At 42.6% G+C, this 17,586-nt stretch overlaps 1 protein-coding gene across 8 annotated transcripts in view; it reads right to left on the reverse strand.

The window, feature by feature from the left end:
• dab1a (DAB adaptor protein 1a) overlaps window positions 1-17,586 on the reverse strand; it is a 70,945-nt gene that overhangs the window by 27,284 nt on the left and 26,075 nt on the right. For 6 of the 8 annotated variants that reach the window (XM_028404075.1, XM_028404078.1, XM_028404080.1 and 3 more), the window contains exons 1-2: window positions 16,291-16,463; window positions 12,847-13,129 (exon numbers count right to left, since the gene is read on the reverse strand). In XM_028404075.1, coding sequence (XP_028259876.1) covers window positions 12,847-12,916 — 70 coding nt within the window. In that variant the 5' untranslated portion in view covers window positions 12,917-13,129; window positions 16,291-16,463. Of the gene's footprint in view, window positions 1-12,846; window positions 13,130-16,290; window positions 16,464-17,586 lie in introns of those variants that run through there. The other 2 variants (XM_028404074.1, XM_028404073.1) reach the window with 1 other exon arrangement.

The raw sequence follows: 17,586 nt of genomic DNA on the forward strand, positions 1-17,586 counted from the left end.
CGGAGTGATGGAGAGGTCCCACTCCTCCTTCCCTCATTCTTTCACACTCCCTCCATTCACAGAGCCCCCTACAGCAGTGCAGTATAATAGAAAAGAGCCCTGTAAGCAAAGGGGTGGAGTGTAATGTTGTACCGAATCATCTTTGTCCAACACTAATCTCTGCATCACCCGAGCTGAATAAAATTTACACACATTTCCAAAGGATGGACAATACTCAAAGACATTTAAGGCCAAAGCTGCAGATGTTAAGGTAGAATATTAATTTATTTAAAACTCTAGTGAAAGAATGAGCAAAGTATCTAAAAAAGACTTTCTACCTACACACAGACACACACAAATGTGTGTGGCTGAACTCGTTCCTCTGAATCATTGAACAGACACGCACTCAGTCACAGGCCTACTTGGCGTAAATCACAACTGTCTGCCTCCAAGTCCTGAGAGAGACAAAAGAACTGAGAAATATCCGTCCTTATTTTGGGGAGAGTAAGAGAGAACAGCTCTCTGTCACGTCTCGGCTGGGCAGAGATAAGGAGTAAGGAGGATCACAGGAGGATGGTTCCGTTAGACTCAAAGATGTTGGTTTGAAGACATTTTAATATTGTCTTCATTACACTTGAAACCATCCATTGAAATGTGCATAGAGATGAACACACAGCAGCACTGATGATGATTCCCTAACCCACAAAGAAACCACTGCTGCAATGTGTTAGGAACATTTTCATAATTCCTTGACATCCAAAGTGACCTGTCAGAAAACCCAATTGCTTTAAATCGTTTAGGAAAAAACGAACCAAAAAGTTTAATCTAATAAAAGAGATACAGTGAAATTACTTGACAAGTTCTGTATAGCTACCAACAGGAATTAAAGGTGCCCTGGGAGGAAAAGTAAACAAGAACAAGTTGTATTCACTGTTACTCACAGAGTTTAATTACTGTGTGTATCTTTGAGGTCTGACAAACCGTAGTAAATGTGATTCTACTTCAAACTGTGCATTGTTTATGTCTGTTTTTACTTCGGTGCCTTTTGTTGACAGTTTGCTACATTAGTGTATTGATCAGAGCAGTGAGGCATGCAGGAAGTAAAAATGTGCAAACATTTGCACAATACAATAAAAAGGGACTCTTAAAGAAAACACTGCCTCACGGTGTTCAGACTGTAGCTCCAAACTCATCAGAATCTCCATGTTTACATTTCTTACCTGATGCAGGATGGATGGCCTTAAATGTTAAAAACCAAAACTGAACAGTTGTGCCAATTTTGAAGACATTTATGGCAAGAACACATACACTTACTGTTGGCTAATTAATGGTAAAAGTGGGTGTTAAATAATACCTTTTATTACACACAATGAACATTTAAATGTAAAACAAGAAACATAATATAAAGTTTAAGTGGCTTCATACTTTATACACTAATTCACAGCTGCATGAACAGTTTTTTTTTACACTATTTTGAATTTAGAGTTTTCTCTAATGATGTAATTACAGTTTTTATGCACTCATCTGAGAATCAGTTTCTTCATTAATACTCCGAGTAGTACTTCCTCTGTGTGTGTGTATCTGTGCGAGTGTTAAATAACACTGGGTGTATCCAGCTGCTTTTGTCGCACTGGAAACAGCAGTTTTCATTTGAGTTTGACATTTAAGACCTGCTTGCTCCATCTGTATCTATCACCATTACTGCTGCTATACTTAGCACACGCAGGGAGACAATCAGAGAGAGGGAAGTCGAAAAAGGCCAAGAGGGGAAGAAAGGAAGAAAAAGGTAGAAAGGGTCCAGGGTTACTTCTCCTGCTGAGTGGTTTATATTATTACCTTTTGGAAGCATGTTCCATGAAAGACCTCCCTGTGAGCGAGTGAGCATGTGTGTGTGTGTGTCAGCAGGGGAAGCATTCGGTCTGCTGTAATTAAATGTCTGCTATTGCCGTGACCCTGCTGAGCTTCAAACATAACTAATGAAAGAATCTTTCCTTTTATCTGTCATGGCTGCTCCATAACTACGCATGCACGTGCACACACACAGACACAAACACTATCTGTCTTTCTCTATTATGCTCACACTGAAACCCAAGTGTGTTCACACACTTCCATCTACCATACTATAACATTAATGAAAGAATCTTCTGGAGCATTCATCATGTTTTCTCCACAGGTCAACACAGCTTGTGAAACGTGGGGAGTCTTGGACCCTCTAATTGACAGATGGCACGCCACTGAAAATCTCAAAATGAAATTTCATGTTCAATTTATCTACTTCACAAGGTTTCTAAATCCTAAAGACTTTAGAGTATCACAGTAGGAATATATTGAATCTGAATGCCATATACAATATTCAACAATAGTGTAACACGTTTGACAAAAACATACACAGATATTATATAACTCCACACAGGACCAGCTGGGAAGTTGTCCTTGGAAAATGTTTGCAAAGATCGGGGAAAACCTGACCGGTGATCGGATAAAATCATGATCATCAGGGCCTAACTATAGCCAGTGAGATTTCATCCATCACCGAGCCTGAAACATGTCTGTCAGTACCAACAATGACTCATCAGAACTACTGTTTAGCCACAAATGCAGAAGCATGGCAAGCAGTGAGAGCTGGTGACCTCCAGAACGCTGCTTCACAAAGTACCTGTTTTATGCCCAAACATAAAACTTAAGGAGCAACAAAGAGAATGCCAATGACGGTAATCAGGCAGCTAATGGAGATTGTGCTGGCGCCTGAGCTACCCCAGGTACAGACCAGCTTTGATGGGGAAGATGCCGCAGCAGCCTCAACCCAACAGAACTGCAGCAGTGACCTGCCACAAGGTTGGGCATAAAATAAAAGGAAGAACAGAAGAATATCTGCCTTGATGTCAACACTTTGCTGCTTTTTGAAGAAATCAGGGGTACATCTGGCAGAAGTATAGATAAATGGAAAAGGTTGGATGCCAGATCCTGGGCAGCTACGAAAAATAAATCAAGTGTAAGAGGACAGACTATCTTCTCTTTCATTTGTGGATTTATATTGCCCACCTCTTGAGTTTGATCTAATGCCCTTTTTGATCAGCTGGATTAATGCTGGCCATACTTTTTCAACCTCAAGGGCACCCAGACAAAAATCAGACCATTCAACTGAAGCATGGTCTCTGCTCCAATTTTTAATGGAAAGACATTGTGTGTTAGTTGTAGAAAGGTTTTTTAAAAGGTCCACCGATGGGACAGATACTATGTCTAGTTTGTTTAAAGAGAAATACAGCACACAATATCAATGCAAATGTCTGCAAAGTGTCAATACACATATGATAATTATAAATCCTTTGATCTCTGTGCTTCTGAAATACTTCACACACATTCTTGTGCACAGATTCACAACTACACAAACACAAAAGTTTGTACGCCACAGTGGAGCAGTGCATAGTGTACCCTCTCGAGTGCATGTGTGTGACAGGACTTGGTATGCAGGGCCTGTTTATAACTGTCTGTGTAAAGCAACAAGCAGAGAGGGAGGGAAGGGCAGGAAGCAGAGAGCAAAGGAGCGAAAGAAGGAAGGAGGAAAAGAACGTGATGGATGGATGAATGAGAGAAGCCTCTGTTGGATAAATGTCACTCAGGATTAGAGCGTTATGACAGGCAGAACCCCCCCGACTCTCTCTCTCTCTTACACACACACACACAAGCTCTTCCACAGGTGATAGATGGCAGGTGACTGCTGGTACAGTGTGTCTAGCCCTTCAGGGAAGCCCACTAGCATCGCCCCTGGCAACTGTAACCTTCTGGCTCCTGCATGCCCCTCCATCACTCTCTCCCTTGACTTGTTCCACCAACCCTTCTTTGTCTCTGCATGATCCCGTTAGACGGGGTTACAGTTGCATTACATACATACTAAAATCAGATTTTTTTTTTTTCTTTGACTTCTCCCAGTTCAGATAGATGCTACATCAGGCATACATTTGAGTCCGACAGTAACTCTGCTCTGCCAGAACTAATGTTCTGGAATAATCTGAACAAGGATGAGTTCCTGAGGTCACAAACCCTCCACTGGTGTCTGAGACTCACACACAACATAACATGAAAAAAAAATAAAACAACTTTGCTAATGGAGGAGGTAGCTACAGATCTGTAGAAGGCCAATGTGATTACTAAGTACCAAGCAGGCAGAATGCTGCCTCAGCTATTCAGCTTGATAATTTGATAACGACAGGAACATGTGCACAGAAATGTGCATGCAATGGCAGCATAAATGGAATGACAAAAAACTATTCAGCAGGAATGTATAAGGACTCAAACTCTGTCTGGACAAAAGAGTGGAAAGTCAAAGTTCAAATAAGCTGCAGGTTAATTTTTACTTTGCAGTGAATATGTGTGTCTCTCCAGTAGTCTGATTATCTGAGTGCCTGTGTTTTCTCAGTGTCGTCATAATTTATAACCACCATTTTAACAGCATTGACAATCAGCATGCATGTTGGACCTATTCACTCATACAGAAATCATGTAGTGTTCCTAAACATGTTTTAGATGACCTGTATTCAGACTGCACACTGCACTGAAGCCAAGTGTAAGGCCAATAAGGCGTAACAGACTAGTTCATTAAATTCATTAGAGATTTCGGCCATTAGTTTAAGGTAGTTGAGAAGGAATGAGTGAGAGGTGAGTCAGCTCTGTATACCAAATAAAAGTGAAGACACCTGACCTTGCTTTGAATTCCAGAGGTTTGTTTGAGTTATGTTAGATATTCCATTCACAAATGCTGATGCAATTTTAAACATTTGCGCATATCTGCACTCCTCCATGTATTTTCAGCAGGCCTGTACTGTTCGAGGCTGCTAAAGTGTGTAGCTTGTTTCACTGTGCTCCAGATGAAGAAGCACCCAGAGGCTCTTAACTACAGCTGGGATGGTTCCCAACAAACACTCAACAGCACATGAGGGAACCCGGCAGTTACTCTCCAATTAATCCTGCGTCTAAACCCTGCTGCTGAATGTGTGTGTATGCACGAATGTTTTTTTTTTCTTGTGCTTTCTTTACCTATCAGAGCCTTGCTCAGATGAAGCTCTCGCTCTAACTCTTACACAGACTCTTTTAAACCCACAAACAGCATGTGCCAAGAAAACAACACATTTCCCCTTCAGCTTCATACTTAATTCTGGCAGATTGATTTGGCACATGGAAACTCATGCTTGACTGAGCACCCGCACGTACACACATGACAAAAATACAACCATATTTGTTGCAGTGAAACACCAGGTGCAAAATGAGATGATAAAGCACTGCAGCCACTCATCAAATAAATGAGTGTTGTGTGTCTTATTTGCAACGTGGCTGCACTTGGCTGAGATTAAGATGGTTCCCTGGAGCTCTTCGGTTCTGTAATATGTGTAATTTAAACTATAGTGTGTTTGCTTTAATGGTGGATCTCAATATGATTAATCATTTAATCATGAATCAGTTAGCATCTGTGCTCTAAGAGACCAGTTGCTCACCCGCTGAGGATTAACCAAAATCATGAAGGAAGTCTTAAGAGTAACTAAATTCAGACATCTGAGAAATGTGACAGACACAGTGGTACAGTTTTTCTCATCTCATCTCAATATCCTCACATTTTCTTTGTCAGTTTTGTTGTTCCTGTTCTCCAGCTCCCTCTTCCAGCCACCAGCTGCTCTGACCTGGATAGCAGGGGCACAGCCAGAGACCTGAGCTGCCTGTGCATGAAATTGTGTGTGTGTGTATGTGCTTGTGTGTCCCACAGCATCCAGCTATCCTCTCTGGCAGAAAACACAGAACAAATTAGAGCTGAAATATACGTCAGGGACAGACGCAGCACACTGCCCATTACCACCCCACACACACTCACATACTCAGACACCCACACCCTTTATCAAGGTCACTTTGGAACAGCAGACGGAGAAAACTTTTGACTTGTCTGCACAGTGGCGAAGACACTCCTAAGGAGACTGGTGCTGCTGCCAGGTCTGATGTTTTTTTTTTAATATAATTTAAAAGATTTTATGCTTCAAAAAAGCAAGACAACATTCTTAAAGCTACAGTGCAGAACTCATCCTTGTGGTGGTGAGTGTACACAAACCCTGACACATAATGTGTGCCTGAACTGTGTCTGTGGCACCTTTTCTTCCAATGATCTGAGAGATCTGAGGATTTCATACATTCTCTAAAAAGAAGGAGGGTGGCAAATAACTCACTAACACGGACAAGGTCTAAGGACAGACAACTGTTGTCTCCTGTTCACATTTGTCCAGTTTGGTATGTGTAAAACCTGCATCCTTAACATCAAGCTTCTTTTTTACATGGAGCAACACACACCCTTCTTGGATGCTTCCTAAGGTTTTCTATTAAACTTGGATGTGGATGACAGCAGTCGTCTCAGTCCAGGTTTCAGCAGAAGTCATGTAATAAACACAAAAATGTTTTATATGAGAAAGGTACAATTTAATCACATCTCTTATATTTTCTTGTATCTCATCCTTTTTTATGCAAAAAAAAAGCAACCATGATGCCATCATTAATCCTGTCAACTCTGTCAACACTTTCTGTCCTCACTGCATCCTTTAGTCTAAGTAGAACTCTTAGTGGTAAAGCTTCTTTCTCGCAATAGATTTAATTACAGGGTAATTGGTCTCACTGACAAACGGGAGCATGGTCTCAGAGTGTGTGCAATCATGTGCCATGTGTGTTTTGTTTGTGTGTGTCTGTGTGTGTCCTCTGGGTTCTGACAGGGTATCACAGAGTGGTCTGTGTAAACAAGCAGCGCCCCCCATGGAAAACACTACTGGATACCCCTAAGCTGCCACACACGCTCAATTTTACCTTTGCTAAGAAGAACAAGTAGCTTTTCAAAGCCCCACACAGCGAGCCTCCACCACATTCAGTGCTTCCTCTCATCAAAGCAGAACAGAACGTGCTACACACTATGTCCTTGGCATTCTTCTCCGAGTCCCTCACCTGAACACACACAGTCTTACACACACACACACACACGCACATAAATTTGTCTCTTCAAACATCTAAAGACTTATTTGACTCAAATCTATTTGTTTCCTAAATCCCACATTCTGTGTACCTGAGTGTGTGTAAAGTGTGCTAATATACATGCGGATGTGAGTGTGTCGAACACTGCTTCCTTCAAAGCATTAGGAAACACAGGTAACTCCTCAAAACACAGCAGACCTCCTTTCATGACGGGACGAGTGTGCCAGAACAAAGCCTTCTCTCATGTCTGTCATCTCAGCCAGAATATAGACCCACTTGAAGTTGTAGTCCTTTTCCTCTCTATCATTCCATGTCTCATCTTGAGTAATGAACACTCTGCCTTCATTCACACAACAGGGTCCAGGAAGAGAGAGATGAAGCAAAGAGGGACTGATGAATAACATACAGCATGAAAAGCATAAGAAAGCTCTGCCATCTGCTTAACTCTCTCTTATCTCCTAACTGTTTACATACTATAATCAATTTCACATCTTGTACGACAATTTAAATCAGATTGTCAGCTCTGTAAATAGCTGCTTTGTAAACCTTGTCAGTACAAACAAAAGAAACAAGTTTATATTCAATATTTTAGAAATACAGAAACTGCAAATATTGAAGAAATGACATGCAGGTACTAAATAAGCAGAGGGTCCGGTATTTCATATTTAAATGTGTAATTACAGTGCCCTCTGTTTGTGGAGCTTCTTGTCTTATTTCTGTTTGCATTGTCTCATTCAGGACTTAACACCTTCAGATATCGCAGCTAAGAGGCTAAGTAATCCATCACCCTAAGAAAAAGTTAAAAACGTAACCAGATCAGTCATTTCAGACGCAAAATTAGTCATACATACACTGTACACTACAAGTCTCAATATAACAGCTAAGCTACACTAACTAGCAGAGCTTTGTCAGCTGTCAGTCAAGCACCACCTGCTGTGGAGAGATAACGTTTTTTTTAGTGTCTTTCTATACAAATCAAAAAGGTGACAATAAATGTGTAAAACACTGATTTTGAAGTTTTTTTTTACAGAGAAAGTTTCTCATCGCTTTGAGACTTACTCACAGAACACATTTTTTTGTTGAGGTCTATATAACATGCTGAAGACATTTCCTTCTTCATAAAACACACACAAGAACGTTTTTTTTATCTTTGTTCGTTCGCTAGCAGCCGTCTTTGTCGGTACTGCTGTCTGCTGTATCTTACCTCCACCAAGAAAGTGTGTAATTTCATGACAACTGCCAGGGGAACACACTGCTTCACATTGCTAGAAGTCAAAGACAGTGTCACCTACACTCACTACATATAGATATAAGAATTCACAACACACATTAAACCTCATGGTCCAACACTTCCTGTGTCTTACATTAGCACTCAGCAGAGTCTTTTTATTTGTTGTGAGAAAAATAAAATGGAAAACAGCAGCCTGTCAGCCACTAACAAATAAGAAATGCCCTTTCAACACACAGTCCTTCAACCAGCACAGCAGGGTGTGAGTACTGGCCTCTATTAGAGTCTGTGTGTGACATTGGGACATTTTCCTTTTGTGCAAATTATGAACAGGGAGCAAACTGTTGCTATGGAGACTGTAGTTAGTGATGCGGTGGGCAAAGCCACACCAACTACTGTGGAGGAGAGGATGAAGCTGAACATACTGAGAAGATCACAGAGTACACACACACACACACAGACAATGAAAAGCTTTTACTGATAGGTTTTCTCTGAGTCAGGCATTTTGAATGCTAATTTTGTGTCACATTTGCAGCTTGGATGAAGCTTTCTGAACACTCAGGAAAAGGGGCAAAAGAGTGTATCATTGGAGGATGTGGGTTTACTGAGAGGAATGAGATACCTGCCTGGCCATCCCACCCACAAAGAGCAGGCAGCAGCATAGATAGATAGATCACAAATATTCCACAAATAAAGGGAGAGGAGAGAATGGCATGGAAGAGAAGAGGAGAGAGAAGTGGCACTTATCTCTAAATATAGTTTCAGTGATAGAAAGGCCACATTTGGATTCTGAGTGTCACTGCCTGCGTGTCTTTCCCTTCTTCTATCCTTTGGTATCCACTACTGGCCTCCACTGACAACCACAACAGCAGCCAGCCAATTCAATTCAATCTCTGTCTGATTGGATGGGAACAGATCTGATTACCTCTCATAGAAGGCACACACACTCACACACAAACACTCAAAATGCCGTTGTTTGTGCTCTAAGATTCCCCAGGGAAAGATATCAGAGTAAATGGCTGCGGTGATTGTGCCAGATAGACTGGATGTGTGCATAATATCCACACGAAGAAGATAATGTGTTTGCTAATCGCACACCAGAGACAAGCAAACACACACACACACACACCCAAACACATCCACACACACACAAACAAAAAACACTAACAGCTGCACAGCTATAACCCTTAACCACTCTTTTCATGCTGCTGGCTGCCAGTGACACTGTAGAAACACCCTCCCACACTTCCTCAGCCAAATCCTTTTGTGGTTGTGATTTTTCAGAGTTGTGGTGACAGTTGACTGTGTGTGTGTTGACAGCAGTGAAAGTTATTTAACTTGTAATCATATTCAGCGTCACATCATGAGAGAAAGATGGGGTCTTTTGTTTGAAAACCTGATGGTTATGGATACAACACTGAGGATGAAACTTTAGCATCATGGCCAAAAAAGGCTGATAAAAGCCAACTGTTTACATGTGAAGGTTAAGAAAAATTAGCCACATTTAAATGATAGATCAGATTTGACTAGATGAGCTTAGCAATCAGAGGTGCAATTCAGAAACATTTGGCAATTTGGCAAAAATTTGACACTATGGACATTATCAGGCTTGTCAATATTCATAGTGGACCAACAATACAGGCACAATGCCATCTTAAGAGAAATATGTAGAGTACGTAAAAAAAATTAAAATTTGCATTCAATCAATTATCTGAAGCGACTTACAAAATTAGAATACATTTCACCAACAGCTATTTCACTATTTTGATGTGTCCCTCTCTGCAACAGAAACACATTAAAGCATTGTAAAATAAATCCAAAGGTCTCTGACATCTTTGCACCCTGTATTGACCAGAAAGTGCAGCTCCTATGACGGCTGAAGCAAAAGCACAGCATCAGTAACCATTTCACAGCAGTTTAAAGCGAAATCTGTAATTATATTAATTACACTACATTTGACAAAACATAGCGTTGTTGTAATGTCAGAATGATTTGCTTGAGCAGTGAATGCAAGACTCCCCAGAGTAAGGCATCCACGCTTCATCATACTTCATTAGCAAGGTGGGCGCTGAGATGTAAAAGTTTGAAGTGGAGACAAAACTGTCTGCAGCTGTTGAGGCTGTTCATAAATGTCAAATTGGCTTACTGTTCTAATTTGACATTCACATAAAAGTGCTTGTTCTGGTGGACTGTCAACTCCATGTTTTTATGATGGTGAAGGATATCAAAATGGTACATTCATAGTTATTAACAGACATACACTGTAGGCTCTGTCTGGAGTGAACGTGGAGGAAATCAGACAGGAATGTGCAGAGATGTAATATTTCTGGATTTATTAAGGATTAATAAAGACTATTACTCTATAAGATTTGGTTCTGACCAATAAGACTGACTAATCCATTGTCAGATGAAGCAGAAAGCTGCAGTTATTCAGTTCAGGTCATGTAAATGCTAAAAGGTCAAAGGTTATCTCTACAGTGTCAGGGAAATTCAATAAAAACCTTTAGACGGCTCTTAGAAAATATGACCCCTGAGCACAAATGAAACATAATTGCATAGGTGCAACAAAACACACACACACATACAGACCCACACTGTGCTGCAACACACTGTCCGTGATTAATGTGTGACACGTAGCAGTCCCATAGTCTTTTTCATTACATTCTTCTCCACAGAACTGTGAAACAAAGGCCTGAGATTAAACAGCTCTCATTCACATTGACTCATTAGTCTCTCTCTCACTCAGTCTCTCTCTTCATGATCAGTCTCTCCTCTGTGTCTCACTTATCCAGGACAAGGTCATTTAGGAGTCTGAGGAGGAGGATGAGGAGGGGAGACGAAGGATATTAGAAATGTGAGGGACTATCCTGCAGGGATTCTACAGCGGAGCCACCATATGCACCCTAATGACAACTGGCTATTCAGCAGATCTATTTTCATGTAAATTCATCCACTCCAGTGGGACAGAAACTTAAGAGGTCTGCACTGTGTGTGTACTGCACAGAACAGTGGGGGCCAGGTCATATATGAGAAACACGCTAACAAAGTTTCCTACTCTCACAGCTCACTCGTTGCTTGCGTGTGGTGTATGATTGCATTTGACTTTCATCACCCTGCTGAGAGAGAGAGAGAGAGAGAGAGAGAGGGAGAGAGAGAGAGAGAGAGAGAGAGAGTGTGTGTGTGTGTGTGTGTGTGTGTGTGTGTGTGTGAGTGTCTCTCTGTCAGAAAGAATGACCCAGATGAGAAGAGAGAAGAATACACTCAGTGTGAGCTGAACTGGATGAGTCTGTAACTGAACAGAATCTATGACCACTTTGTAAGAAAAGATACAGATAGAGATGTTATAAGGTGTGTGTGTGTGTGTGTGTGAGAGACAGAGAGAGAGAGAGAGCGAGAGAGAGAGAGAGAGAGAGAGCCCTCAAGTCTCAGTGCTGAAGGCAAACCATTCATCTTCCCTCTCATATGTTCTTCTGGGCCTCAATCCCAGTCCCTGTGTGTGTGTGTATGTGTGTGTGTCTGCATCTTCCAAATGTGGAGAGCAGTCTGAATGATGAACATGATCTCCATTGCAGCAGAACAATACTGTTTCTAAATAGGACATGAGAGGCATTCAGCCTTCCCTCACACACTGTGTATGGAGGAACCAATGCTTGTTTGCAGAGGCTGAGGCGCACCGTGTGCAATGAGGCATCTGCTGCAGGTGATAGTGAGTGTGTGAGACTCTGTGTAGCTGTGTGTATCCATTAAGTGCTGATCCCAGTGGTGTCCAGAGTTTTTGCTACATCAATCAGATGCTTATTCAGTGAATGCCGGGCGTCAGTCTCACAGTCGGGCAGGTGGCACCGAGCAGCTGGGTGTTGGCTGCCAGCCTGGCCCCTGGCATCACCTCTGCTCTGAGACCGCATAGCCTTGCTCTCACACACCTGCTAGCTACCTGCCTCTGGAGCTTATCACACCTGGATCTCTTTGCATCTCACTGCAAAACACCACCGCACCTGTTTGGTAGCAACCTACTGTACCGTAATACCCCCACACCTGTTAATTAGCTATGAACAACAGCCGCCCAGCATTCTGTCGTCTAACCCAAACTGCAGCCCAACAGCACTCTGCATCATTAATAAAGAGAAATGAGTAGCTGATGGGCATACACTTTTTCAGTGTTTCTGACTAGTGCTGAGAGAACAACCTTAAAAAACGTTAAATCGTAATTTTCTTCTATTTTAAGATGATGTGACACAACCCTGACAGGTGTGTCTTGCCCGTCTGTGTGTATCAGTGTCCTGTCCTGTTAATAAAGCTATGTGGTCAAAGGCATCCCACACCATATTGTTGTCCAGATATTAAGATCACAATGCTTTTTGGAGGTTCCTTTGAACATGTATTTTGTGATCCAATCAAGCATTGTGCAATCAAACCAGTGCAAAAAAGGGTCTTTCATGCACTTAAAGTACAACAGTTTAGCTGCAACAATTTTAGGGTTCCAACACACTGACTCATATTATTGCTGCTGTGGAAAAACATCTTTCAGCTGGCATAAATGAATTATTATCAGTACTTGAGTTTATTTCTCATTACTTAGTGCTGTCTTCAAAGCAACTTTTCCAAAACAGGTCCCGAGTGTGCAGCAGGTGTGACACTATTCTTACCTTTCCTCTTGGAGTCCCGTCTGACGCTGCTGGGCCTGACCGCTGGCTGTAGCTCTGTCTCTGTTGACATCCTCAGGCTCCAACTGGGCTAGACTCCGCTCCGCTTGGCTCAGCTGGGATCTGCTGGGCTCCGAGGGTCCAGTTCACAGCGTCAGTGCCGGCTGTGAGTGCGTGGGCGCCGGGTGTGTGCGTGGAGGCGCCAGGCGTGTGTGTGGGCACACAGGCTCATGGAGAGGAATGGGCTCTAGCCCTGACACAACATCCCACACACACCCACAGAGAGCTGGGGGAGAAAGAGAGGAAGAAACAGGTTTGCTTGAGTTAGGTTGTGCTTACTCTTGGCAGGCGAAACCTAGCAAGAGTTCTCAGCAGGCATGAGAATGAGCTTGTTTCTGATCTGCTTTGAGTAGACGTTGCCCATGGTAACAGACTGAGAGACCTGCACTACACTTTGTGCTTCCTGTCAATAATGTGCCTCAGCAAGGACATTTCTGGAGGAAAATTCACACCCCTCTGATCCGCTGCTGATTTTAATCAGGCAATAGTTATTTCAACTGATTTAAAAACACTATTACTGTACACTTTCAACTGGCTTTTAATTAACTGAACTGGACTGTAAACATATTTTCCTAGTTTGATTCTATCATCAATAACGTCGCCCATTGCTGTGGTGAAGGACACCTCTAACTGGGCAGTATGAACATATTATTTACACCACAGTTTTTGTGGCTAAAATGAAACATAATGATTTGCCTGATTGTCTCACTGCACAGTAAAAGTTGAGTTGTTTGTGCGCAGCAAACTTATGGAAGGTTACGACATACAATTTAGGTAATAATAAACCATTTGCTCCTTTTATTTGTCCAAAGATCCACTGCAGGAGGAGTTTAAATCCCATGTCACATGCCTTATTTATCATTTCCAAGACAGAAAAAACATGCAAATGGCATCAAAATAATTTTCACCAACAAGACAGAAACTAACAGGTTTTATTAATTTCTTCTTCAACTAGCACACCAGTTGCCCTTCCTGGGCTCTGTCCAGTTCCTGACGGGCCCCGGTGGCCCCATCATTCTGTCCCTTCTTTGCCCATCTGCCGCTACTTCATTCTGAAGCGTTGCCTGGCAGTGGTAAGCACAAACTAGCAGCCAACAACACTCTAACCCTGTCGTGTGAATGCGTAAAAAAAACCGCACATTTGCATGCGCGCACAAATGCAGAAAAAAAAGCTCCTTTTCTACTTGGAGATGCTGAAGTACAAAGACGGCAGGAGACAGCTGCAGGTTGGCATGCCACATAATGAGTCTGACTACCTCCTGGGCTGCTCTTCATGTCTTCTTAAACTATCAGTCTTGACCTCTCTTTCCTTCGCCTCCTCCATCTAACTGGCTGAGTGCAGATTTGAACAAAACCACAAACTGGTGCATCTTGGGGAAGAGGGAAATCTCTCTTATTCTCTTCCTCCCCCTCTCCACGGTGTTTCTGTGTGAATAGGAGGCCCCTGTAAGCCTCAGGCTAGAACAGATGAATTGAGAGGCTTTTAATTTGCGGCAGACAGAACAGAACAGAGTCCATTTAATTCTGCCAGCAGAGGCCATGTCGGCAAAATGCTGACAATATTCTTTATCTGGTCCAAACACACTGGAAAAGTGTGAGTCACTCCAATTACAGGCATTATCAGCAGCACTGTTCCACCAAATGGATGGAGAGAGAGTGAGTATGAAGAGAGAGGGGTTAGAGGGAAGAGAAATGAACAGAGTGGAAAGAAAGTGAGGGGTGAGGGAACATAGAGTGGGTGAGTAAGATAATGAGCAAGGGGGTAAAAGGGGAGACAAAAAAGCCCAAGGAAGTAAAATCAGAACTGAAAGGAGTTTGAGCGGCTTCAGCTCTAACCCTGAATGTGTCCCCGTCTGTCCCTCTCCTCCCTGTCCTTTTTGTTCTCTGAATTTGTTCGCCTCCTTCTAGCTCTGAAGTCTTTCAGGCAGCATCTGGGGCTTGTTTTTAAGAAAGGCAGTCTGTTAATCCTCAAACCGCAGGCAGTCCAGAAACCCTCTCTGTGCTGTAAACCTGGAAAAAAAACAACTTCTACACTACAACTACCAAAAACATAATCAAAGGCGTGTTTTGGTGCTGTTACACTGAGTGCATGACCGTAAATATAACAAGTAAGAATTTGCAAAATGAGTTTTGTCTGCAAAATTACTCCCGTGAGAGTCAACTCACGTATCTGAAGAAGTCCAGCCCATCAAATCAGCCACCAGCTCGCTGGTGAAAAATGAGACTCTGACACTGTAAATGAAAAATCTGCTCTAGTCTTGCTCTCCAGACGTCTCCGAGGCCCCAGACATATGGTTGTTACTCTGGAGACACAGGGAAGAGTTCTACATCTAAAGCCACAGTCCCTGAAGGGGAGAACAAGCTAATTTCTCAAAAAAAAGCAGTCCATGTCTAGCTCAAGCTGTACAAATTCCCTGCCTTAAACACACACACAGATAGAGTGGAGGAGAGAGCAGCACCATCAAAAGCCATCGTGAACGCTGTACTGGCAGTTTGACCTGGAATCAGCTCGCAAGCTAAATGTAGCAGCGGAGCAGGATGTGAACATGGCTTAGTGTGTCTGGATTTAGACAGCAATCTGAAGCCATACCAGGGGAGACACAGGGTGCAGGGAAGGAGGAGAGGGGAAGGAGCAGTAAATTGGACGTCTGTAAATGGGGCACTGCCAACAGGCGCGAGTGGGTGATGTGAAGATCTACGTGTGTGTATGCACGCACCTCTCTGTATGTGTGTGACTTTATAAACAGGATGCTGCCAACAGGAGCTTAATGCCCAGAAATCATCTGCAGCTACAGTGAAGTCTGCCAGACGAAATGGAAAGAAAACAGAAAGAAAAGGGGAAGGAGGTCTGTGTGTGTGTGTGTGTGTGAGGGGGTGTGAGCTCTATATTCACTTCCTTTTCCTCTCACCTCCCACTCTCTCAGGGTAATTGTGTTCTGTCCATCAGGCTCAGAGTTAGATTAGTGGCTGCACTCATTCAGCTCTCCTGCCATCTCAATATGAATAATCATAGAGACCACCTCTACACTACCTCACCACACACACATACACCCACACACCAACTTTACCAATGCCACCTTTGTATCCTAACACCAATGATCTGGGTTCTTATCAGTGACACATCTCTCCTCTGGGTTTATAACCACTACTGGATATCAAAGGTTGCATTACATTCTGCCACAGTCCCAATGATTCAGCTTTAAATGAACAATGTTTCTCTCAGCTAAAAACAAAATCAAACAGAGTTTTAAGCCCTGAAATGGCTAAATGCGCCTTAAAATGTCAAGTCATATAGAGCACAGTACACCAGCAGGGCAAACAGAGTCATGCATGTCAATGAATGTTAGATCCAGACACAAGGTTAAAACTTTTAAATACAAAACCTACCGGTTTATGAGCTGTAGTAGATTAAACAAAGCGTCTGCTCAGCTTCAACAATTCAACCAGCTGAGTAAAAGACAGAGAGAAAGAATGAAACGGAGCGCAACAGGGAGGAAGAGAAGAAGGGGTAAAAGATCAACTAATGGAGGTTAGAGGAGGTTACGTGCCTGAATGGGATAATAGACTCTGTGTAAGTGTGTGGCCAAGTGAAGATAAGAGCCAGAGAGAGAGAGAGAGAGAGAGAGAGAGAGAGAGATCAAAAGACCTGAGAACATGAGCTGTGGGTTGAAGTTCATTGTGCCACCCACATTACTGCTGCATATCACTGCACTTTGTCCAACAATGTGCAGTGATCTCAATCCAAGCCTCACATTACTGATGAGTTAGAAAAATATGACGATAGATGGAGATGATGACTGAATGCATGACAAATGCAAACCTGGCCACATACTGTTTTAGCCTAGATTCAAGTAGGGACTGAAAGCAGGAGGAGAAAACAGGAAAACTAAACCAAGCAGTACACAGTACACAAATACAGTTTGTACTGCTGGTACACAATACAATAAATAAACACAATAAAGTCTTAGCAAAGAGACATTTTTTTGTTTTTGTCCAATGTAAGCTCAATTAACTTAACATAGAAAACATAGTTCTGATGTCAACTGTCGGGGAGTGATTAGAGAAACGCTAGTTTGTTTTAGATAATGGAGACATAGAAACTTTGGTGGTGGTTACATCTGTGCCGCATACACACACGGTGCCACAGAAGTGTTTGTGCAGCTGTCTAGAGGATAAAGCGTTAGCTATTGCAGCAGACCTGGAGTCCTATAAGAACAGCAGTGCATCTAGTTCAGCCAGCAGTCAGCCAGGCCACCAGCCAGTACAAAAACACTCTGCAGGGCAACACAGGGTTCTGAGCTGCTCTAGGTGCTCCACATGGCTCCCTGCCTGCCTGAATGACTAGGAGGAACGCTCGGCAGAGGCTTTATCAGGAAAAGGTAAGCATACACACTCACTTTCCAGCCCACAATCTCCTGCCAGAAATAGGATAACCTACAAGAAACACGTGCAGATTAACAAAAAAACATGCACACACACATACACACATCATCTTCACCTAACCTATTTACAGACGCAGGGCTGTAGATATCAAAGCATTGCTTCCATTGGGGAATTCCTCCTTTCTCATGTTTTAAGGGGAAACAGATGAAAATGAATCTTGTTCTCCTTGCACCTCCCCTGTGTATGTGAGTGTGTGTGTGTGTGTGTGTATCTCCTCTGGCTTGTTAACGTGCTAAAATG

The sequence above is a fragment of the Parambassis ranga genome, chromosome 4, assembly GCF_900634625.1.
Source record: "Parambassis ranga chromosome 4, fParRan2.1, whole genome shotgun sequence".
NCBI lineage: Eukaryota > Metazoa > Chordata > Actinopteri > Ambassidae > Parambassis > Parambassis ranga.